General features: G+C 41.9%; 1 protein-coding gene across 8 annotated transcripts in view; it reads left to right on the forward strand.

Annotated features, from left to right (window-relative positions):
• Nucleotides 1–24,484, forward strand: part of rimbp2a (RIMS binding protein 2a) — a 66,030-nt gene that overhangs the window by 29,643 nt on the left and 11,903 nt on the right. For 6 of the 8 annotated variants that reach the window (XM_069703860.1, XM_069703799.1, XM_069703843.1 and 3 more), the window contains 12 exons: nucleotides 3,840–3,929; nucleotides 6,543–6,665; nucleotides 11,309–11,413; nucleotides 12,609–12,659; nucleotides 15,424–15,628; nucleotides 16,581–16,726; nucleotides 16,887–16,966; nucleotides 17,064–17,173; nucleotides 19,604–20,422; nucleotides 20,691–20,714; nucleotides 21,819–21,970; nucleotides 23,333–24,160. In XM_069703860.1, the coding sequence (XP_069559961.1) occupies nucleotides 3,840–3,929; nucleotides 6,543–6,665; nucleotides 11,309–11,413; nucleotides 12,609–12,659; nucleotides 15,424–15,628; nucleotides 16,581–16,726; nucleotides 16,887–16,966; nucleotides 17,064–17,173; nucleotides 19,604–20,422; nucleotides 20,691–20,714; nucleotides 21,819–21,970; nucleotides 23,333–24,160 (2,733 nt within the window). The remainder of the gene's footprint in view (nucleotides 1–3,839; nucleotides 3,930–6,542; nucleotides 6,666–11,308; nucleotides 11,414–12,608; nucleotides 12,660–15,423; nucleotides 15,629–16,580; nucleotides 16,727–16,886; nucleotides 16,967–17,063; nucleotides 17,174–19,603; nucleotides 20,423–20,690; nucleotides 20,715–21,818; nucleotides 21,971–23,332; nucleotides 24,161–24,484) is intronic. The other 2 variants (XM_069703826.1, XM_069703816.1) reach the window with 2 other exon arrangements.

Consider the following 24,484-nt stretch of genomic DNA (forward strand, 5'->3'; position numbering starts at 1 on the left):
GAAAACATTCCTGATTACATATCTATTTTTATTTATTCTATATGACTGTCAGAATTAATCAACGATAACAGACGCGTGGTGCATCTCTGTTTGTGACTTCCACGGTGCTCTCACTGAAGACAGCAGATGTTGTCGGTGTCTTTCCACCCATGGTTAAGTGGAACAAAGTGTTTCTTACGTGACATCTAATTAATGGCAATCCTCCTGAGGAAACAGTAGCAATCCCCCCTTTCCACAAAAATCCAATTTAGAGTCAGCTGTAGTCATCTTCCAAATCGCTGCACTGCATCGGCTACCGGCTTATTCCATCAAATGTGATGATGAAATATTCAATATTGCCATTATGATCCAAAAAAAATTATTTTGAAATTAAGCAAATCCAAGATCCTGTCCGTGTAATCCTCTGTTCGCTTGCACGGGACAACATTTGGATGTTGCAATTAATTCCCATTATGTTCCCAGTTTGAAAGAATGAATGTTTCTTCATACAGAATTAAATTGAATAAGTCACTGTAAAATCCTGCATGTTCAGGGTTTTCTGCTAAAAACCAGCTATTTACATTTGACTAAACAAAGCTGGGTGTTCTCTATGATGGATACAGGGAATTATTTTAAGATTATTTTTCCCCATTTATATTTAACCCAGTATGTTTGAATATGTCTCAGTGGATCCAAGTAAGTACATCAAATTGAATCATTTCCTGTTACTTTTAAGCAGTTTCTACTGCACAGATCCCCACATCATGAGATCAAGAAATCCCAGCAGGACCAATAACTGGAAGAAAATATTTTCACATACACATATACACCTTGTTGGCCACATTAAGGAAACTAGCATTCACATGACAAAATATACTGCAACTTTTCGCAGACTTGCTGACTCAGTGATGCGTGACGTTATAATAACCACAATCATTGTGTAAACATATAGTAATTGTGTTATTCATGATACGACTAGAACCCTTCCAGTGATTATGCCAAGCACTAATAATTTGACGTCAAACCAAACAAGTAATGTCAAGGTGATCACGACACAACATTCAAATATTATTATGGTTTTACAAAACAGGATGAAATGGGCTGAGATACAGCAACCATCTTCTTGGAAATCTTGTTGGAGAGAAGTTACCTTTTTTTTAAATTTAGAAATATTTGTGAAAAGACTACTTTTTTAAGGATCCCGAGTTGCTTATACAAAAAAAAAAAAGATAATCCAATACAAATCCAGACGGACGTTCATTTGGATGCACCGAACATTCAGGGACTTTAGAAGCTTGGTGAGAGGCTGGCTGCAGTAAGCAGAGCAGGGCCAGCAGCTAAATTATTGGGTTTGGGGAGAGAATGATAATCATGGTGGTGATGGAGGGGAAAGTACATGCATCAGTGTGTGTGTGTGTGTGTGTGTGTGTGTGTGTGTGTGTGTGTGTGTGTGTGTGTGTGTGTGTGTGTGTGTGTGTGTGTGTGTGTGTGTGTGTGTGTAAAGACATAGATGGAGAGAAAAGACAGACGAGGAAGGAAGAAAGAAAGTTGTCAGAGTGAATTAGTCATCAGTGGTGTTGAGGTCTCTCCCTCCTAGCCTGTCCACTCTCTCTGCACGCACATATGGATCTCCAATTTCACAACCATGCAGAGATTCACACATGGACACACGCATGCCGCACGTTCACTCCAGCACGGATCTGCACAGATGTCCTCGGAGTCCCCGTTAGGCTGTGTTTTCCATAAGAGAAGGTCCAATTAGCATATCCTTTGTATCATTGAACCAGATTTCTCTGTTTATTTGTGCATATTGAAGGTTTAAATTGGCACAGAAATGTGTGTGTCCCTTGGCTTCGCAGTACAGCGCCGTGTTTACAAGATGTTATGGAGTGTTAAGCTGAGCTGTGAATGTGTGATTCACTGGAGGTGGGAGGAAGAGGAGAAGCAGACATCATTCCTGAGGCCCATAAAAAGAAGCCTTTAAAAGGTCATTCTTCTTTGTTTCTTTGGTTCTCTCTCTCTCTTTTGTTTCTGTACTCCAACTGCCTTAACTGAGCTATAAACTTTCTTTTGGCTGACAGGAACACAGGTTGAGTAAGAGAAACTGGAGAGATCGGTTAAGGCTGCCAAAGCATCAGCTGAATCTGATGCCGCTCGGACGAGTCAATTTTTTTTTTTTTTTTTTTTTACATTCCTTCCATTTTGCATTTCTAACCCTGCTTCCTGACTTCGTCCACTACCAGGCCGTGTCCTGGGGTGTCAGCGCAGAGGACGTCTGCAGCTGACACCTCATGATGTGCCGCATCTACTTAATTAACAGCTGAAGCCAGAGGAACACGATCATTTGTGGCTGCTACTGTAGCTAGGTGTGGTTCTGTGCACTGAAAACTCTTGTCGTCTGCAGTGATGTGATGTGGCAATAGAGTTACACAACAAAAAGCAGCAACTGAACTCACTCACCAGTCTCTGTGTCTTCCCGTCCTTGTCTGTTCTCCATCTATGTCCCAGTTTGATTGTGTCTTTCTCCGACATCCCTGGCTGTCTCTCTGCCTGCACACAAAGAGATGAATGAATGTGGCTGGCCCTTCACTGTCTTCTCTGTTCTCCTCTCCTCCTTTTTGGACAGGGTGTATTGAGTTCCTCGCTTTGTACTGATAAATTTGATCATGAACTTCTGAGCTGCACAATCTTTCCTCTTCCCGATTTTGACAAACAAAACTTCGATTCCTTTTTTGCAGCTCTTCTGTGTTAAATGAAAACAGCACAGAAAGAATCTTTGCTGTGTTTCAGTCTCTCAGGAATCTATTCTAATCTGCTCACTTTAAAACCTACACATACTCAGACAGTGACGGAAGGAAATCCTAATTTGGAGGCCATAAACCTATTTATTTTATTTGGAGGCAACATTTTTACATCAATGAGACATATTCCTTTGAAGCCCTGCTGGTTTATCCTTACCAGGAAAATAAAACCTGTCATCAACTCCTGTTGCTGCTTATTTAAAGACAAAGCTGATTAGAAGAGAGGCCTGACTGCTGTCATAAATTACTTACTCATATGTTGATATTTGGATGCTGAGAGTGACAATCAACAGTGAGCTCAAGTGGTATTATGGGCCTGGATATGACCAGTCGCAGTCAAATCACTCTTGAATGCTCAGAGCTGTGATAGGAGGAGAGCCTTGTCCTAGTTTGAGTCTGGCGTAATTATGTAATGCTTGAGTACCTGCAGCACCAGCGGCATGACAACTTCTGAATGTGAATCTGGACTGTGGAGAGAGCAGACAGGAGCTGCACACCGCTTTTCAATCCGTTTACGTGGTTTGCAACTTAATCTCATTTTGAGCCTGCGAGATTTTACTGACATCACGCGCTCCTTTGCTTATTTAGCATTCGGCTGACACACCGCCGTTCCCTCGTTGCGTCCTTTTTCTCCTCAGTTTCTGGTTTCTATTTCCCCCTCAAACCTTTTTCTCACTTCCTGTTGCTCTTTCTAACCATCCCAGTTTTTCTTCTCTTTCTTCCTGTTCCCCCTTCTGTCTCTTTCAGCTCTGCCTCCATTCCCAGTGCTATACCAAATGGAGGGTGACAGTATGCAGCTGTGGGTTTTGTCCTCCAGACAGCATCTTAGAGAAAAGCTTATCCGCACACACACATGCATACAGGCGGAGGGAGGGATCGGCTCTAACCTGAGTCTTTCATCTGTCGCTTATATAATAGTTTTAAGATGGAGTTGCGCTGGGTGCCTTGCATACATGATGCAGTCAGATATTAAAAGTCTCTGCAACGAACGAGGCAATTTATCATAACGTAACAAGACATTCAAACTATTCGTTTTTTTTTGGTTCTATTTCTCTTCAGAAAGCAAAGCTCCATGCTGCCCTGCAGGAGAAAAATCGTCTGAACCTTGAGCTAATCAACCACCACCTGAAGGCATCCAAGTATGACCAGGTAAGGCATCCACACGTGCAGTGTACAAGCATGTATTGCAAAGACACACACACACACACACACGCAAATGATGATCAATGGTTGAGCAAGCGATGGTCGATCGTAAAATCGATTTCATTTCGCAGTATCAGTGATGCAGGAGCGACACATCACATACACAATGTCTTATAAATGGGTCAACCTTATGTGTGAAGCTGCGATCCATCTCCACAGATCAATACACCTGCAGCCGGGTTACCATCATCGTATATATTATGTGTTAATTCTCCTTATTCTTTATATTGCCTCCTCAGGCAGAACACCATGTGACATTGATGTCACATCTTCCATCGCACACACACACACGCACGCACGCACGCACGCACGCACGCACGCACACACACACACACACACACACACACACACACACACACACACACACACACACACACACACACACACACACACACACACACACACACACACACATTTCTTTGCTATATTTCCTCTCCTGTCATTGTGTCATTGCTGGGGAAGTTTTCCGACTTCACACGCTCATACATAAAGACCCAGAAGGAGAGACGGTGAACGTCTGCGATGGTAGGCTATTAGCTGCTCTGGCGCTAATAGTGACTTTCACAGAGGGGGCAGATTTGACATGTGTCCAGGGACTCCTCTTGGAGCGTTTGCTCCAAAGTGGCACAAAAAAAAAAACGATGCCATCTGTGCAGCGACAAGGTGGGCACCGGGATGAAAGGAAAGTGGGGCAAAAGTATGTCCGGTGCTGTCAGACATACAGTAGCAATGAATAACACTGGCTTGTTAAGTGCAATCATGGCAAAGACACAGGCAAAATGTACTGGACTGTGCATTGACAGCAAATGAGAAAGTCATATTAGAAATATCAAACACGCCTTAACTGATTAAATAGACAACATTCAGGAAACTGAAATACATGTTGTTATTGTCAGACCTCTGCTGTTAATGTTTGCTTTTATATCACTCTATATCACTGTTTCATGTATTACGTGAAGCATCTAGATAACAGCTCCTTAAATAAAATGTGTTATTATTATTATTATTATTATTATTATTATTATTATTATAGCTACCTTGAAAATATTAATGATTACAACCCTGTTCCCCAAAAAGTTGTGACACTGTAAAATGTGATGATTTGCAAATCATGTAAATCCATATTTAGCTGAAAATAGCACAAATGAACAACATGTCAAATGTTTAAACTGAGAAATTGTATTGTTTTATGAAAAATATAGGCTCATTTTGAATTTGATGGCAGCAACACGTCTCAAAAAAGTTTGGACAGGGGCATGTTTACCACTTTGTTGCATCACTTTTTCTTCTAACAACACTCTGTAAATGTTTGGGACCTGTCCCACCATTTTTGTTGCTGCCACCAAATTCAAAATGAGCATACATGTTCCAAAGGAAACAATAAACGTTCTCACTTTTGACATTTTATATGTCGTCTTGTTGTGGCTTTGAGCAAAGATAACGTTGCCAAAGTATGTAGTCATACTAGATTAGATGTAAGACAGGTGGAGAACAGGTGGTGGGTGTAAGTGTTGAGGGGAGTAGTTCTGGGATGTCAGGACTGCTGCTGAGTGCCGTTGAGTGTCGTGGGCCGAACTCAACGAAACACCGGTGAAGGGAGGTGCCCACTTGATAACCCAATGAGTTACTGCATAGTGTTAGCATAGCCTTCTTTGAATTAGTGAGGTGTTTGATAGGTGAAGAAAGGTAATATTGAGTCAGTCGACCCTTGCAGTGTTATTCCACATTAATATGGCACTTTGTGTAAACTTTAGAACTTTGTTCTATTTTCATTTTTGGGGTTACATGATTTGAAAATCATCACAATCTGTATTTATTTACACTTTACACAGTGTCTTAACGTTTCTGGAAACGGGGTTGTATTTTTACTGCTTGTCCCACTGTTACAATACTTAACACTTCTGACTTGAACTCCAGTCATAAATTCCACAAAATAAATGAGTTAATGTTCTTTGCAGCAGTCTAGTTTTGTGCACTTTGAGTGAGCGAGCTTATCTATTGTGCGCTCATCTGTTTTGTTAATTAATGAGATGATGGATGTACGGCTGAGGGATGGTTCAGCTCCAATCCTGTGAGGCCACCATTAGAGGGACCAGCATAGCTCAAGGCCTCTGACAGATGAAGAAACGAGAGGCAGAGTCCTCAAGTCAGCAACTCTGTCTCATCGAGCCTAAATGGAAATGTGCTGATTAATTTCTCTTCAAATTGTGAACTCTCAATCAACCCTGCAGCCCCCCCCCCAAAAAAAGAAACAGCTTCTATTCATAAAAGTAAAAATTAGGTCTCCTGCAAGAACAAACAAAAATTGCATGCTTATTTTTCTCTTTAAAAGAACAAAAAAGAATAATGGCTGGATTTTGAAACTCCTCCATTGAAACAGACAATTAAAATGTTTTATTTCCTCACTTTGTTGTGTTTTTCCTTTTACCTCTGTCTCCACTGACTTCATGCAGTCTTTGTGTTATTAACAATCCACTTAACCTCCTCTTGCGCCTCCTTGTATTTCTTGCCCTTTTCTTCTTTGTGTCTGTACTTGAATTGTGATTCATGTCCACACAGGTGCGATCCGACTATGACCAGCTGAGACAGACCTTCACTGTAGTGAGCCAGGAGAGAGACGTGGCTCAGCAGCAGAGGAGCCAACTCCAAGGAAAAGTGGACAACCTGGAAGAGGCTCTAAAGGTGAGACACCTCTGAATTTATGATTGCTTTCACCTCATGTTCCCCGAAATTCAAATATCACATTAGTCCTTCTTTAAATTTAGACAGGACTCTGGTACTCTCCATAATTGAATCTCCCTTACAGAAAAAACACATGAATTTCAGATGTGCAAAAACTCATGTGATCATATGTGACCACACATACAGTACACACGTGATTGTGCACATGTGAAACATTTTGCCCATGATAAACATGCGGCTTTGGATCACTTTGGAACACTTGCATTTTATATTTCTTCAAGCGACATCAAATTATGCATTTTATTCAATGAATTTTCAACCACACATATGGTATTATTTGATAACATAAATTTGACAAATCCTGTCAAACACAGAGTCTTTCTCTTGACTCATCCCCAGTATACTGTAGTGCTGTGACAGTTTTAGTTGTAGCAAAGAGTGGGGAGTAAAAGAGACCATGCGGCCAGCTCCAAATAACGCAGTAATGTCAGAAAGCAGTTTGCAGTGTTGTGGGAGTTCTCAGAAGTCCTGTAAAAAGCCTCAGTGCTGAGTTTTGGCGAACAATAGACCTGTAGAAACCAAGGATTTTAGTGGGTTTTTTTCATATAAATTTGCCTTTTTTACTCACATTTCCCACAGAAATTAATCACCTGGATTAAATTATAAGCATGTGCTTGAATCTAGATTGAGTTGAATAGACAACAGAGTCATGTGTCTGTAAGGTAACCTCTGCACATTGCGGCTAAAAATTTAGGGAGACTCAAGCCTAAACCCTCCTTTGCTGCTCCATCTGTCTGTCTACTTGGGCTCCTTTTACTGACTTACTATATATCTTGCTACAGTACATTCGTCTGCCATTTCCATCTTCCCTCTGTTAATTCATCCCTTGGTCATTTCAGTGGTTTTGTTTGGCTCACACCATTCATCACATTTGGAGATTTTTCAGGCCCAATTTTCGCTGTCTCTTCTGGAAATCTTCCCATCCCCGCATGTGTTTGTTTTCTAAGAAAACTTCAGAGGGAAACTGATGCAACACATGAGGTGAAGTCTCAGGCTCTTTTTTCATCGTGTTCTGGTCTGCCAATAGTAATCAGACACAGTCTCACTGCGCTGCGAGAGGCACTCTCATTACAAATCCTCGCCTCCCTGCATCTCCTATTGATTGTCTGTTTGTCAGGATATTTGAGAGAGAAATGTACCCATATGAGAAAAAAAAAAAACTGACCTGCTCCCCAACACGGCAAAGAGAGGTCTGTCAGTTTCTCATTGTGCATTGATTATGGAAACAAAGAGACTATTTAGAGAAAATTACATGGGGTGATTGGGGAGGAGAGATGGCAGAAACACATGAAAAAACAGAAAGAGACCTACTTGATTTTTGGAAAGGATTCTTCAGTCAAACTTATGACATGCAGCGCTGTCAATCTAGTTTTTAAAGTTACATAATCAAGTAACAAAAGGCTGTTTGTCACAGTCTTGTGGGAATTGAGACACCAGTTGGCACAGAGGTTGAAAGGGTAGTACGTAAGATAAAGTAACCTTTTAAAGTTGTCTTTGTAAAGGACAATCATTTAAATAGATAGAGGATCTGTGTTATGGGAACGTTATATTTTGTATATTGTAATATTGGTGGCCATTCTGTGAACTCATGTTAACTTTGACCTCTGTTGTATAATGTTAGGAGACTCGAAGTCTTGCAGGAAACTGATATCGGGGCAAACAGTGGAAGCCCCCTATAGTAAAGTGAATCATCTCAAATGCTTGTCTCTGAATCTGATCGATAGTAAACTTATAAACCCCTGCATTTGATATCATAGGTCACAGAATATAGATCAGCTTTTGATAAATTGCTGACAAACCAAATTTTCTCTGTTTATCTGCAGTAATAACAGACATTAATATTTTGTGTGTTTGTTTGATTGACAGGCCTGTGGTGCAATCAAGTTTTTTCTAAAAGTAGGAGGGGTGTAGTGTCCTCAGGTTTCCAATCAGATCGAGTCAGATCCACCGCTAGCTCCTCCCCAGGTCATCCAAATAGGGTCACTTCTGGCTCCACAATAGCAAGATGGCAACGGCCAAAATCCGAACTCAAGGCTTCATAACGGCAGTTCACAAACCAATGGGTGACTGTTTATCTGCAGTAACAATAGACATTTACTGTCTACTATAAACATGATTATTTTTCTACTTTGATTCTCTTTTAAACAAGCAAGATTTAACATGTTAATTACCTAGCGTTAATGCATTGAGATATTTCAACAGAGGCAGATACATATTGTACAGAATTGTGCACAGGTCTTTGATTGCTTTGTGCGGTGGGTACTGCTGTTGCTCACTGTAAATAGAGAGCCAACCACTCAACCGGGCTCAATCTATCTTCCAGTTGATTTTAGGGAGGTCAAACAATCTCCAGCAGGGCAATGTTGATCAACGCTACAAATTCATCTGTCGTACATCGCTGGGATCATTCTCGTTTATGAACAGTTCCAGGTTTTCCAAGTCTGGCATCAACCAGTCCTACTCCCCGCAGATACGAGTTATATTGTCCTCCAGGATGTTCCTCCTTCATTTGGCTTGTGCCACTTGCTCCAAGTCACATTGTTTTGGAAGACCCTGGCAACTCTACGTGAAGTCTCAAACTTCTCAAAGCGAGTAGTAGGTCAAGAAGTCTCAATCCTTTGACAGGATGTCATAAGTACAATACAATTGAGTTGCATTTGTTTAGGTGTCAGATGTTGTGTGCTTTTCATCTTAAGTCTGATAAAGTCTTTATGGAGTCACATCTCAAAGAAGTCAATCCCAATCAAGTCTCAAGGACTTTCTTTTCCAACTTAAGTCTGAGCGGTGTCGAGTCCAAGTTTCAGACCTCAAATCCACAGTTTTGCGCAGAAGTATACGTAACAATGTGTTGCCACCAAAGTAGTTCCCTTTCACCTTTTGATGTTGCACCTCTTTTTGCACTGAAGCTTCTATGAAAAGAAAGGTTGGCAGTGGTCCGGTGGTTGGAGCAGAAAGCTTGTGTGAGGATGGTTCTTGGAAACTGAAATCAGTAAACGAAGCAAATTAAATCAAACTTCTCAGGTCTGTTTATATTTTAACATGACATCGCAGGGTGTTGACATTGTAGGTGTGACCATCGAGTCCCGTCTAAATTTGCAAGGGTTAAAAAAGTAGTTTTTCCCTAAAGCTCCATTGACAGCATCTCAGCCACCCCAGTCCTCTGCAGTTTAGAGCTTCTCCCTGATTATGCAAAGCAGTGGGTGCCTGCTCAGGACACCTCAAAGCCACTCCAGGAGGTAAAGAAGCTTTTCTTTTTTTTTTCAAGGCAGAGAGGACACAGAGGAAACAAAATATGAATACTAGAGCTTCAAAGCTGTCTTTTCTTCTTAAAATTCTCAGAAACCTCTTATGGCCTTAACTCTGTTTCTGCAAGATGTGGCAGCTGGTCGTGACTTCGTGGACAGATACTGTATAGTCATGACTCGGCTAATTTGGCAGAGGGTAGATTTGGGATCAGCGTCGGTGACTATGTGTGGCAGCTTTGTCAGAGTCAGTTCGGAGTATGGAGAAAGTTGGGTGTGATAGATAGATATACATTACATATCATATTACAAAAAGCCAACACTCCTCATTTACTTACTGTACCTCTTCAGTGAAATTGCATATAGAAAGTGTTGGACGGAAGAAGGCCATGTCTTTTCCCCTCCTTCTGGTCTTTAAGCTAAAGTGGCTGCTTGATGGAGCATTGTGTACAGACATGTGATTGGTATCAATATTCTCATCTAACTCTTGGCAGCCTTTCAATTTAATTGCTTGGTTTAATCTGGGAGGCTTAGTTGGTGCTTTGCTTAAATTTGTGGGATTTATTATCCTGAAGCTGCTGCAAACAAGCTATGGCTTATTTCAATATTTCAAAAAATATTTTCCACTAACAATGTCAATCAGCAACTGGGCTCAGTTTCCTCAAAGGCTCTTGCCAGAGTGGTCGCCAGCCCCGTGCAGGATCTACCCACCTTTTCAGTGCCATAAGTAAGAACAGCAGAATTCAGATAGATGTTTAGGCTCTCAAGAAGAGGAAGAATCCTTGTTATTTATTTCACGTATGCTACATACACAGGAATTTGACCCATGTGTGTGAGCACACACACCTGGAGCAGTGGGCAGCTGCAGCTGCATGGGGAGCAATTGGGGGTTAAATGCCTTGCTCAAGGTTACTTAAACTGTTGGAAGAACTCACATTTTCCCCCTGTACTTCCAGGGAATTAAACTGGCAACCCTTTGGCCCAAAGTCTGCTTTTCCATAGTTGGTGCTAGATTGGATCTGCCATAAATACGCACATTGTAACTCTACAGTACTGTGGTTGGTTGTTTCACTGTCACTCAACTTTTTTCTAACCTTATCCCTAACCTCAGTCCTACCTTTAACATGAACCCTCATTATATAACAACCAATCACAGGCAGTCACCACAGACACTGATCAATGGCTGATCCAATCCAGGACCAGCTTTTCTCAACCTCCAGGCCACAGGTTGCCTCTCTATCTGTCATAATCAGTACAGAAAGTGTGTGGTTAGGATGCTGTCAAAAATCCTCTCTAAATAACATCCTTCATCCCTCCCCTCCTGTCTTTGTTTCTTCCTAGCATATGCATGAGTCTGTAGAGCTGAAGCAGCAGTTGCAGACAGAGCATGAGCACGCCTTGGTGGCCCTTCACACCAAGCAGAAGGAGATCAATCAACTGCAAAAGGTATGATCGTATGTAAACAAAAAAAAAATAGAAGTCTGTCATTAAAAGCTTCTTTTTTTAATATACCTTTGACATATCCCTCCTTGCTCATTGATTTTTTACTTCATGCCAAAGCTCCTGGTTCAGTTATTGATGTGTCAGTAGCCAGTTTTATGCTGAATCACTGTTACAGAATTACTGCTACTGTATCAGAAATGATAAAGACCTCAGACACCTATCCAAATATCAGCAGATTTTATTAGAAATGCAGATTCAGCTCCGGCGCCTTTGATCGTACGATGAAGAGCTCTCTGCTAAAAATGTTGCCTTTCTTGTTGTTGATAAATTTATACACCTCGTGAACATCTTTCAGTGTGCAGACATGACTTTTTTTCCCTAGTTGTTGTATTCTTTCTGGTACATTTTAAGACTGGGATATACACCATGTGTTCTTAACCCTTCAAATATCACCAGGGGATACATGGATTTAAATTACAAGCACTTTTTAATACCACTGAGTCGGTTCAAAGGTTTAATCATATTTGTGACTCAATTTAACAGTTGTATATGTAAAATTAAGCATTTTTCACTGCATCTTGTCTTACATAGACTCAATCCCCTTGATTATCTGCACTGATATATTTTTAAGCCAACATTTATTATTAGCTTCATCATTTGCTATATCTTTGTCATGTTGCAGTGTTTATTATTTTCCAAAAAGCCCATGTAAAATTATCCTACTCGAGTGATTGATAACTAAACGAAAATAATGTACTTAGGCTTTGATATTGTCAAAAAACAGATGAATACTGACTCCCTTCCCGTAAATCTGTGAGGTTTGTCTTCACACTGATGTTTTGTTCAAAAGAGTCTCATTAACAGTCTAAAAGATTAAAATGGTCCAAACAGAGCCTACGTGACTTGTACAATCACACAAAGGTTTTTTTTTTTTTTTTAAATGTCGAAGACTGTGTTGTTACTTCCTGTAGCAGCCATTAATTGGACACGAACATACCCCAAAATAAATCAGTCGCTCTTTATCGGAGCTGTGCCATCAGGAGTAGGCATCTCTTCAAGTATCAGTGCTGTGATGAACCAGTGAGCCTCTGCCAGGGTATTGCGTTGACAGTGTGTCAGCTGTTCGCTGTCTATTCTACCTCATGGACTGTGATCACAGTGTCAGCTGTCACTGTGTGTTTCTGTGTGTTCTCTGCAGGCTTGGGTTCAAATTGACCAAGAGCATGAGGACGCAGTACACCTGTTAGAGGTACAGTAAAAAAACAACAACAACAACAACACAGATACGTATGCAGCTTTACCTCAGTGATACTTTTCTGAAATATCATTTTTTTTTTTTTTTTTTTAAATCAGTTTTAAGCAGATGAATTACAATAAACATCCTCAGCATTGTTCATGTCGTATGAGGTCAGTTTTTCTTGGAGGGAAGTTCACAAAGAAGCACAGATGAGCCAGCGACAATGCACTCCAGAAGAAGCGTACTTTTAATATTCCTATGTGGAAAAATATCGAGTCAGCGTAGACACGATTCCTGCTACTGACTCTGTGAAGCTGTACCGAGGCAAACAGCGCTTTGAGCTAAATGCAAACAGTAGCATGCTCACATCTCACAGTGACAGTGCTAACATGCTTATGTTGAGCAGGTGTAATGTTTACTGGGGTCGTAGTTAAGCATGCTAACATATGCTAATTAGCATTTAACAGTAGTCTACTGAGGTCTTGAAGATATTTGGACCAAAGTATTGCACAAATTAAAACATTTGCCGACTGATGGAGGCAGAGAATATTTAGGGGATCACCAAAGTCAGTTGGCTTCATCCTCTGGGGATCGCAAATGTTGTCAACATTTTTTTTAGCAAATCTATTCCATAGTTGAGATATTTTAGATCGGGCCAAAACAGTGCACTGACCAACACTGTCATCCCTGAAACCAAGTAGTAACCGGGCTAAAACAATATTTATCAGTCAAATACATTTAGAAGTCAAACTGCACCCTGCACACACACACACACACACACACACACACACACACACACACACACACACACACACACACACACACACACACACACACACACACACACACACACACACACACACACACACACACACACACACAGTTTTTAATAATCACAACTGATTGCACCTCTGCGGAGGCTGAAATTTGATAAAGCTATGCTGGGAATTACTTAGTAAATGGCATTTACCACTAAGAATGATAAAGTGTGAAGAGCCCTGCCCTAACTGGTACAATAAAAGTTACAAGATATTGAAAGAGATGTCAGAAAAGCAGCGTATGCACAGGCCCACGCAGCCTTGAGATGAGGTCTAATCAGACGAAATAAGTGAAAAGAGCTGCGTGGGTGGACAAACAGTGTTTAGGGGCTTTAATGTTGAGCTATATGAGGCCAACCAAGTTTAATCTGAATGTGTACACCCGTAAGGATCAAAGTCAGATGCAAACTGAAGATTCACTCATCATGTTGTGGTTCTGGCCCTTCTTTTCATAAAGTCTTGTAAGAAACTGAATATGTCACCCGTATATTAACATCATCAGGGTGTTGACCGATGCCTCGTGCAATAAAACAGGCGATGTGGCATAAATTATGGCTTGAAATTTGAACTCCACATACAGAGAGAGGACTATCCTTTTCCTGCCCAGAAATACTTGTGAGCAAATGCTGTAATATTGTGTAGGTTTTTCAATACTCCACACCAGCTTGTGACTCATACATCAGAGAATTCAAACTTACTTATAGCTCAGCCTTTCTGTTTGGACTTCTACCTCCTCCTTTCTCCCCCTGTAGGTTTTCTGTGCTGTTGTCGTGTGAAACATGACTCCAAACTTTTCTGTGTATTTTCTAGTTGCGGACTCACACGCCCCCTTAACGCAGCACCCCGCCTGACCTTTTCCTTGTGATCAAATTGCCGACCTGCTGTGTTTCATCACAGTCTTTAAGATGCTTGTCAGTGGCTCATCTACTCCAAATTGTTTTCTCATTTTACCCTTAAATCCTTTTGTCATGACAATAGGTTGTAAACTCCTTTGAGTGTGGTTCAAGTGGGGTCAGGTTATTATCCATCTGAGGCATGTTAATGCGATTTCACTGAGCAAGCAGCCTGAGTTTGGCTCAGGCAAACAGTTTGGTCAGAGAAATGTAAAACTCTGCTGTCAAGGAGTTAAACAGTCTCTTTCACAGGCATGTTTCTCTACGGCAAACACACATTTCTGCAGGCAGACAAAACTACATGATGTCCATCCTCAGTTATGCTGTGTTTGCCTTTTCAGTTTGACAAACATTTGACAAAACCTTTGTATATTCATCTCTGCTGATTTATACATCATTATTTTCCATTGCTTGTTCCCTCCTTTGCATGCATTCATATTTTGTTCTTTTAATTGTTCCTTTTCCTTTATTTTTTTTCTGATTCCCCCTTCTTGTCTGAACAGGACAATAAGGACAGAATGTTTCAGGTATTTATTTTCCTCCCTGATTATTCTCACCTCCCTTCTATTCCCCTGTGAATTTTCCAGACAATCACCAGAGCTCTCGAAGCCTTTAGTCTGTATTTATGCAAAATGGGAATCCATATGAACACAGAATGAGATTTTCACTCTCCACCTGTTACAACTTCCTTGACTCCTTCTGATGTGATGTGTATGATATGATGGCTTAACTCCTTGCAGTGCTCAGGCTTTGTTATCAGAATATAGCAGTGTTATGTATCAGCAGATGTCTCTGCTCTTCCACATGCTTTGATGAGAGTGTTAGAGGTTTCAATATAACACACTGCTAATGCTCAGAAATGGCTCTTTAGGGATCCTTTTCTAATTAGGCCTGTGTTCGATCAGCAGTAATAGATCAAACAGCTATTCTTTAGAGGGCCCATATCTATACTAATACATGTGATGAATTTTCTCTCTTTACCCTCGCGGGCTTTCTTTTTTCCTCATTGCCTTCCTCTCAGTCATTACCACCGCTTTCTGCTCTCTCTTCCGTTATCTGTCAAAGGTCAAGGTTCATGACCTGGAGCAGAAATGCAGGTCGCACAGTGAACACTTCCACCAGCTGTCCAAAGAGCTGCTGAATTTCCGTTTACAGTCGCAGCCTGTGGATATCCTTCAAATTAATCCCACCGCCGCATCTCACAGCTCATTCTCACCAGAGAAGAAACTTCCACAAGTCATTGTTGGATTTGAAGACCAGCCAGAGATAGGTGGGTCAGCAGTCTCACCTCACAGCCAAAGGTGAAACAGGTTTTGACAATATTTTTAACAATATGAGTGCTTATTTTAATTTTCACATTTCTTGTAATGTATTATGAGTATCAGAATTCCTTCATATTTTTTACAATTGTTGGTTGTATTGATTATTTGGGATAAATAGTTTACTACCCATTCTGAAAAAATATATACACTCAAAACGCCCCTGATGAAAGCTTAGACTAAATCACGTGATCAAAAGGCTCCTGATCAGGTGAAATGAGAGTCAGAGTGATCTGATCCCCAGACAGTTCACGTAACAGCCGGATCAGCTCGTTGCTGACCAGAGGTGGACACCATTAACAGCGATAGTGCTTATTCATGATCAATATCTGCCCTAATTGATCACAGGCCCGATGTATGACATGAATGTGATTTAACACATTAGTATTCTAACGACACAAAGAGCAACCTGCAGAGCCAGCAGATACAGCCGTATCAGGGATGTAGATTTATACAGTCTGGCACAGAGCGAAGGTCTTTGAAGTGCTGGAAATCCTGTTTTATCTTTCTCTTCACTTGAAACAGAACTCACTGATGCTTTTGTGCTAATGCATAATATTACTCCCAATCCACGAGAAGAGCGACGCAGTGGATCCATGCTGTTGACTTCTTTTAATTTCCTCAAGGAATTCAGCTGTTTGCGCTCTTAGACTGCAGTTTTCTACTTTACATCTGCTGCATTTTCCCAGTGTCTCCCCTCCCCCCCTTCCCGATGACTGGTATTTAAGGACATATGTATTGCAAATGGAAAAAGCTGATGGGGTTTGGAACAGCCTTTGCCATGCAGGGTGCTAGCCGTACCCTCGCTTCAACAGGAGATCAATAGCTGTGCAATGAGCAGCAAATGGTTGCAGAAGGAATGACAGTTGCTCTTTATTTGCTATGGAAATCAATGTCTCCCAGGTGATGAAAGCGCGGCACACACGCCGCTACTGATCTCCCAGTTCTTGCCCTGCACATCGCAGACTGGACCAGAACCCCTGTCTGTCAAATCCAGCACCGTGACAACGGGCCGCCCCAGCAGCCCTCGACAGCTTACCCCACCAGAGGTGAGACAGATTGACGCCACGTCAGTAAACATCATCACATTCATGATTCATGCATGTTGCACTTAACATGTCCATTTATTTATGTGCACATTATTCTGGTTAAATATATTTATATAGTCTTATTTTCAAATTTACCTTTAATCCTCTCATTAATGTACAGATGGAGGATGAGGCCAGCCCATCACCAAGGTCCAAACCTCGCTACACTGGCCAGGTCCGCCTTTGCACTGCCCGCTACAGGTGAATGAGACGAGCTGCAGGAATTGATTTTAATCATGTTGATTTTATTGTGAAAAAAAGACATTGTAATGGTAACTGTTAGCTTTTCTTCCTTAAGTTATAACCCTTACGATGGACCAAATGAGCATCCTGAAGCAGAGCTGCCCCTTGTGGCTGGAAAGTATCTGTACGTGTATGGAAACATGGATGATGATGGCTTCTTTGAAGGTGAGAAGAAAATGAGACGACACAGTTGCAGTATTTGAAGTTGTCCTTGTGGTGTAAAATAATATCAGCATTAAGTGGAAAATCAAGCTCAGGCAGGTATTTAACCCTCCTGTTTTCCTCGGGTCAAAATGCTGTGTTCAACCAAGTTCTATTTTATTTCTATATTTTTCTATATTTCTATATTTCTATATTTTTTGGGATCATTGGTGATCATTCTTTAAAGAAACCCTCACAGCCTCCTTGTCACCAATGATCCCAAAAAATATGAAAATAAACTTGGTTGAACACAGCTGTGGGTCATTTTGACCCAAGGACAACGGGAGGGTTAAATGACAAATGTCTAAAGAATATTGTAGAATAAAATTCACCATTTCTATAAAGGAGGGAGGTCATTTTCTTAAGTTTGTGACTTTGCCTGAATCCTTTGTTTGTTGTCGCTTGACAGTCAATACAAGAATGTGCATCGTCATATGTTGTCTCAAAATGACTCAAAAATGCCAAGAAGCGCGTGTCAGCTCACATTTATCCTTCATTGCAATTGTTGTTAAGTTGTGGCTTGTTCCTAAGGTTGTGTAAACACTGTGGAGACAAGTTTTCATACATCAGTAATGTATATCGTCAGTTTAACCAAGTCAACTATATAATTACGCTTTTTTCAACGGTTGTTCTGGAGTACCGATTGGAGGTGCTATTGTCCGATTTCAGCCACAACACGTTCCTGCAAATGTTTCACAATACAAGTCTTGTTAAGAAATGAAGGGTTTCTGGCTGAAACGCTGGAGAGCTTTTAATTTGAAATGGACACATGAAGTGTTGAGTTTTCAATGAACACGTAATGCAGTAACTTTAACAGGGCAAACGGGAGCGGATTAAAATGAGGCTTCGAGTTAATGTGATAAATCAGTCAGTTGAAATGTCAGTGTGACAACTTTGACCATTCAATTTTTTCTTTACTCTACTGCATGAGATACACTTTACAGATGACTGAATCTTCTGGCACTTAAAAAATTTGAATGAATTTCAACTTGATCAACAGTAGTGAGAGCATTGTATGTCCTCGCTGAGAGAAAAAAAAATGGTTGACTTCTGTGGCATACATACTGTACATTGTATTATATTGTTTATATATTTTATAGTTTTGTATGTTTACAGTGATATGTATTACAAGGTCTCTGGAAATGATTTTGTGCCGTTCCATCATACTTTACATTATATCTTGTTAACCTTGTACTATAAGTACAAGATGTGACGATACAACACGGTCAAAGCTTAATGTAAAAGAACTATAACACGGATGCAAAGATGACTCTCTGCATGACAGTCTGCGTCACTTATCAGTCCTATACTCAATATGTCCATCATATGGCTGCTGGCTGTTTTCATCTTGTGACCTCCTCTTTGTCAGTGCAGGGTGTCACCAAGAAAAGTTTCTGTATACTTTGTCATAACTAGTGATTGGAGTGATTCTCCATCTAATCTCTCTAGAATTATGAAGGCTTCTCCATCAGAGGCAATCCTAATCCCCCCGGCTAGCAATCCTGCAGCCAGCACAGCCTGTCATAGACACAGTAGTACTCAGCTGTAGTGATTCATTAGCTGTGGGCGGTCAGATTGCATGGCACTGTGGAGGAGCCTTGTATTTACCACATGGGAGGGAGAGACGGGCCTCAGACCAAGCTGTTGTCAAGATGGGACCTTGGTCCCTTTTAGTTTGATGACTAATCCAGCAGGGCTCAGCTTAATCATCAGCACACACAAACAACACACACACTCACTTGCATGCACATGCACAGACACACACAGATGGTCTTAAGGTCTCCCAGGCCTCTGTGGAAAAAGGGATTGAAGGACAAGATGATAGGGAGCTTTGTTGAACACAAACTTCTTGCCTTTGGGAAAAAACTACACTGCAAATCTAAGCTGTTTTTTTTTTTTCCTGCATTGACCGCAGCATCTACATTCTCCAGGGTGTTCCTGGAAATGTTCAAAAGCAAACTAAAGTTAATGTTCTTCGAAATGTTGAAAAACAGTGTTTACACAGTTGTGTGTTTACTGGGGGGAGTACGAAAGATAGCATCAGAGAAGCCATGGTAAATCTTACATCTTAAGGAATAGTACATACTGTATGTTAACATATCTCCCACCTCTCTCTCAGTGACTCATTCCCACCCTACAAAGAAAAAAAGATCTCACTGCTGGTTTTGTGTGTTCAAGTTATTGCTTTGCTTTCGTCTTTGCCTTGTAAGGAGCCATTAGGGAAGTCTAATATTAACATTTGCAGGAGGCTTCACAGAGAGATGTTGTACTTTCTGAAAGAGACATTTGTTTAAGGGTAGTATTTTCAGGTAGGTTTTTTGTTCATCAATATAAACATGTAAAATAAGGCACAAAGTCAAGTTATTTATCTGCATCTCCTTCTCTGCATCACAGGGGAGTTGCTGGATGGCCAAAGAGGACTAGTTCCTTCCAACTTCGTGGAGTTTGTCCAGGACAAGGAAAAACCAGCCATCCAGGCTGGGGAAGGAGGGGAAGACCTGGGCCCCCTGGACCACACACCCCTGGCCTTGATGGCAGTGGATGGAGGTGCCTCCCAGGATGGCCTCTTGGGCTCAGCTAACGCCTTGGTTCCCTGTAGCAATGGGACAGGGGGGCCCTTGGATCCGGAGGACCTAGCTGAAGACGTTGTGCCTTACCCCCGAAAGATCACCTTGATCAAGCAGCTGGCACGGAGTGTCATCGTGGCCTGGGAGCCTCCACTAGTGCCTTTGGGCTGGGGGAACATCTCTGGCTACAACGTGTTAGTAGATGGGGAGCTTCGTGCCAGCATGCCATACAGTGGCCGGACCAAGTGTTTGCTGGAGAAGCTCGACCTGGACGGCTGCGTTCACCGCGTGTCGGTGCAGAGCGTCACCGACCGCGGCCTGTCAGACGAGCTGCGCTGCACCTTGCTGGTGGGAGCCAACGTGGTGGTGGCGCCATGCGGTCTGCGGGTGGATGACATCCAGCGTGACACTGCCGAGCTCGCTTGGTTGCCCAGCAACAGTAACTATGGTCACACTGTGTTCTTAGACGGGGTAGAGCACACAGTGGTAAAGGCAGGAAGGTATAGATTACGCTTCCTCAACCTGAAGCCCTTGACAGTGTACAAAGTGACGGTGGTGGCAAAGCCACACCAGGTGCCATGGCAACTGCCTCTGGAGCAGAGAGAGAGGAAAGAAGCTGGAGTGGAGTTCTGCACTCAGGCAGCAGGTCAGAAAGCCTCATTTCTATACATAAAAATACAGTGTTAATAATATATGCACAGTTCTTCAGCTGGCGATTGCTTTTACATGTTTTAAAGAAACTTGTAGTTCGTCTGTCAGACAGATGGTCTTTACAGACTGCTGTTTATGTCAATATATTCATTGTACTGTCTTCTGTAATATGTAACATCATGTGGTTTATTGTACTGTGCTGTAGAAGAGTACAGTACCACATTTCCTTACCATACCATTGTTGTGTATTGTATCTTGTCTAGGTCCAACACCCTTTTGCAGAACAGGTCAGAATGAAACACCAGTACTGGGCTGGGTTTCCCATATGTATTAGCACTAAATTATCTTTTTCTATTGAAAGCCAATGGGCAGAGATGACATTAGTGCTATGATACGTTTGTAAGAGAATTGTAGTCATGAAACTGAGAATGATTAATACATGTTGTTCAGTATGGGCAGTAAGTTAAGGCATGTGGGCAAGATGGCATTTTGATATGGTTCTGAGATTGAAACACTGTTTTTCACCAAACAATGCCATTCATGTGTCCTTTCAAATTTGTTTCAAGTTTGATGTTTGAAACCAAATTCATGTGCAATTTTGTCCAAGTTTGCTGCACAGAGCACATCACTAATTAGAGAAGAGCCAAGCATCACAAGATATGATCAGTTATTACTCTGATGAGTCATTTCTTTAGCCTATAGCCTAGCCTGGAATAACCAGTTCTATATAAAGCAGTGCTCCTCCACTGCTCACTGAAATTACCATTTTGTATCAGTGTGCATTTGCTTCTGCTCGAATGCAGTTGTGCATGTTTTATCCAGTGATCCAGGAGAGTGGAGGACAAAGAATGAGTTGTAGTTAGTCTCTCTGGATTGTGTCCTGCATGCAGAGACAACAGTGTTTCTCTTAAGTGACCTCAGAGCCCACATTGTTTTATTGTTGTTTAATGTTTTTACTTCTCATAAGAAGTAGTGTGAGGTTATGATAAAGTACTCGACCATACGAATACAGACTTAAAATATTTATAATGGAGTATCTAGGGAATGTTAGTGTTGTGCCATAATAACTTATCATATGCTTAAATTACACCACAATGTATTATGGATGTCCCCCACCAGCAATGTCACACGATCAAGTATCTGCATGAGCTGTGTATCGCTACAGAGTATAAATATGGTGTTATGTAATTATTTCATAAATTTAGATATGCAAGACAAACTATAAACCTCACTCCCTCTTTTTTTGTTTGTTGATCTGGGCATTTCTGTGCATGGTCTTGTGTGTATCCATTTGTGCATTTGATGAATGCTTTCACATTTATGCTCATAATGAAAACAGTCAATTATAAAAAAAGAAAATGTCCCCTTACACCTGTTCTCTAACCTCCCAGGCCCTCCGCTGCCTCCCCTGGATGTGCAGGTGCTCTGTGGGCAGGCTCCAGGAGTCCTGCAGGTTCACTGGAAGCCCCCCATCCTCTCTCCCACAGGCACGTCTAATGGGGCAAATGTCATTGGCTACGCAGTCTGCACTAAAGGACAAAGGGTGAGTCGGCACGTCTTACTGTTACTGACTGTATCCTCACTATAGTTAAAAGAAGGTGTGGTGAGTACAGGTGAGATACTCATATTGGTTTAAAGACATCATGCTCAGTGAAGCGGGACCAGTTTATACTGGATCCATATTTCAAAGGTCTAACATGTTCTCTGATACAGTATATTAAACACTGTATGAATTGTTTAATCATGTTTAATCCAGTTGAAACACGAGAACATACATCACAGATGGGAATAGCCTCTGTCTCTGAGTGTGGCATTATGTCATCAGTGCCCTCAGTGCACACAGCAGTGCCACCTGCTTGTGATCAATGTTCAGTGCAAGACTCTCAGTCTGGGACCTGAAAATTACTTGTAAAGGTCTTTCACTCCCTCTAGTGACTGCTAAAGTAAACCAACAAACTGTATCTTAAAGGGTAAATCAACACTGAACCTTACTGGGTAGAAACCTGCTTCTGAGCTGCTCTCTGTTGGTTGTAACTAAGGAGCATCTTTCCCAGCTGTAAAGAGTGACATCATAGTTGTTTAGAAAACATGTGCACTGAAATCATTGGTTGCAGTGTGACCTAAAATTGCAACATGTTTCAAGGTTTCAATCTACGCAGAGCAGTACAGCCTCACATACATGGAAGTGTATGCATGAGGATACAAATCATTTTCCTGTATTTGTCTTGAAGTATTATAATAAAACATTGTCCTGATGCTGGTACTATACAACAGGAAAGAGCATCGGGTCATTAAAATTTCAAATAAAGCTGAATTCATCCATTTTTTTAAAAAAAAATTTTGTTTTACTTCTGATGTATTGATTATGACACTGTTGTTTCAGCTGTTGTTTTAAAATGCCTTCAAGCCTACTTTGAGACATTTAGGGGGAGCTCAAAAACATTGTACAATTTTATAGTCACAGGTTGTAGATTTAGATTTTCTGAACAGTAAGGTTCCATAAATAAATTAAAACAGTAAAAACAAATGTGTTGTTGTTGTTGTGTGTGAAATTGCTCATCATATACCGGTTTCCTCTGTCTGTTCCTGCAGTGGCCATTTGTTCACTCAAATCACCAAGTTTAAGTTGCCACTTGAACTTCTTATCACAAAGACAGACAGACAGATGTCCCTAAGTTCTGTTGCTGTCTTGCGTTTAGTAGTTGTAAATAGAACTCCGGCCTTAATTATATCCCCCCCATTGGGGGAAGACGTTACAAAAGGGAAAGTGAAGAGACAGCAAACAAGAGAGCGAGAGAGAGAGAGAGAGGAGAATGTTTTTCTCAGGGAAAACAGCTTCTGTGTAATTTGAACCCTGGTTAAAATGATAATGCAGCCTCTGTTGGTGTTCTTTTTTTAAATCCAGATAGCAGAGGTGCTATTCCCGATGGCAGACTACGTTGCTGTTGAGCTGACAAGGATTCAATGCCTGGAGGCCAGAGAGGTCATCGTCAGGACGCTGTCAGTACAGGGAGAATCCCAGGACTCCCAAGTCGCCGTCATTCCAAACAACCTGCTCGTGCCTCTACCTCCGCTTGCCCTGCCGCCGCCAATGCACCCTCACGTAGGCCCCCCTCCGCACCCCCACGCTCAACCCCACGCTCAACCCCACCTCCAATCCCCTCACCCTCCTCATGGCGCACCCCAACTTCCTGCTCCCCCCCATGGACAACTGCTCCCACCCCATGGACAACCGCTCCCACCCCATGGACAACTGCTCCCACCCCATGCTCCACACCCTCAAACCCATCCCAGACTTCCCCATCCAGGTGGACCCCTGCAACCCCAGCTTCGAGCCCCTCATCCCCAGGCCCAGCCCCTACATCTTCAGCCCCGCCCACCCCACCAGGGTCCCAGGCCCCGGCACCAACTGCCTCTGCTTCCCCACCCCCAACCTCATCCTATACCTCAGAGACCAGTAAGTGCCAGAGACCTGGATGCCAAAGAGCACGCGGCCCACCACGGGGGAGCTATTCCACCTGGCCAGCCTGGCTGGGACCCCACACGCTCTCCCTCTTCCCAGCCTCCTGTGCCCATGCAAGGCCACACCTTGGAGGCCCCTCCCCCTCCCAATCCACGTTCCCCGTCCCCTCAGAGGATTCTTCCTCAGCCCCGAGGCACGCTGATCCCGGACACCGTGGCCAAAGCCATCGCTCGGGAAGCAGCGCAGAGGGTGGCAGCAGAAAGCAGCAAGGTCTGATGGAAATGGAAACACTAAATCCATTCACACATTTCTGTAGATAACTTGTGCTTAATGAATATATAATTACACACTCTTTCATTACTCACAGTGAAAATAAACGGTTACTCAAATGAATGAATTCAGTGCAAATGAACTCTTACAGAAAAAAATGGGACTGACACGTGATCACATGTATGACACATGTTTACCACATGTTGCAACATTCCACATAACATGGAGAAATATGTGGAAAAGTTTTCACATGGGAATGTACATGGGCTTCACACATTATACCATGAGAATGTTCTAAAACCACATGTGCAAAATCACATGTGC

The sequence above is a fragment of the Brachyistius frenatus genome, unplaced genomic scaffold, assembly GCF_029030835.1.
Source record: "Brachyistius frenatus isolate BFR_SWC_R1_liver_20210118 unplaced genomic scaffold, ASM2903083v1 Contig_3, whole genome shotgun sequence".
Classification (NCBI taxonomy): Eukaryota; Metazoa; Chordata; class Actinopteri; family Embiotocidae; genus Brachyistius; species Brachyistius frenatus.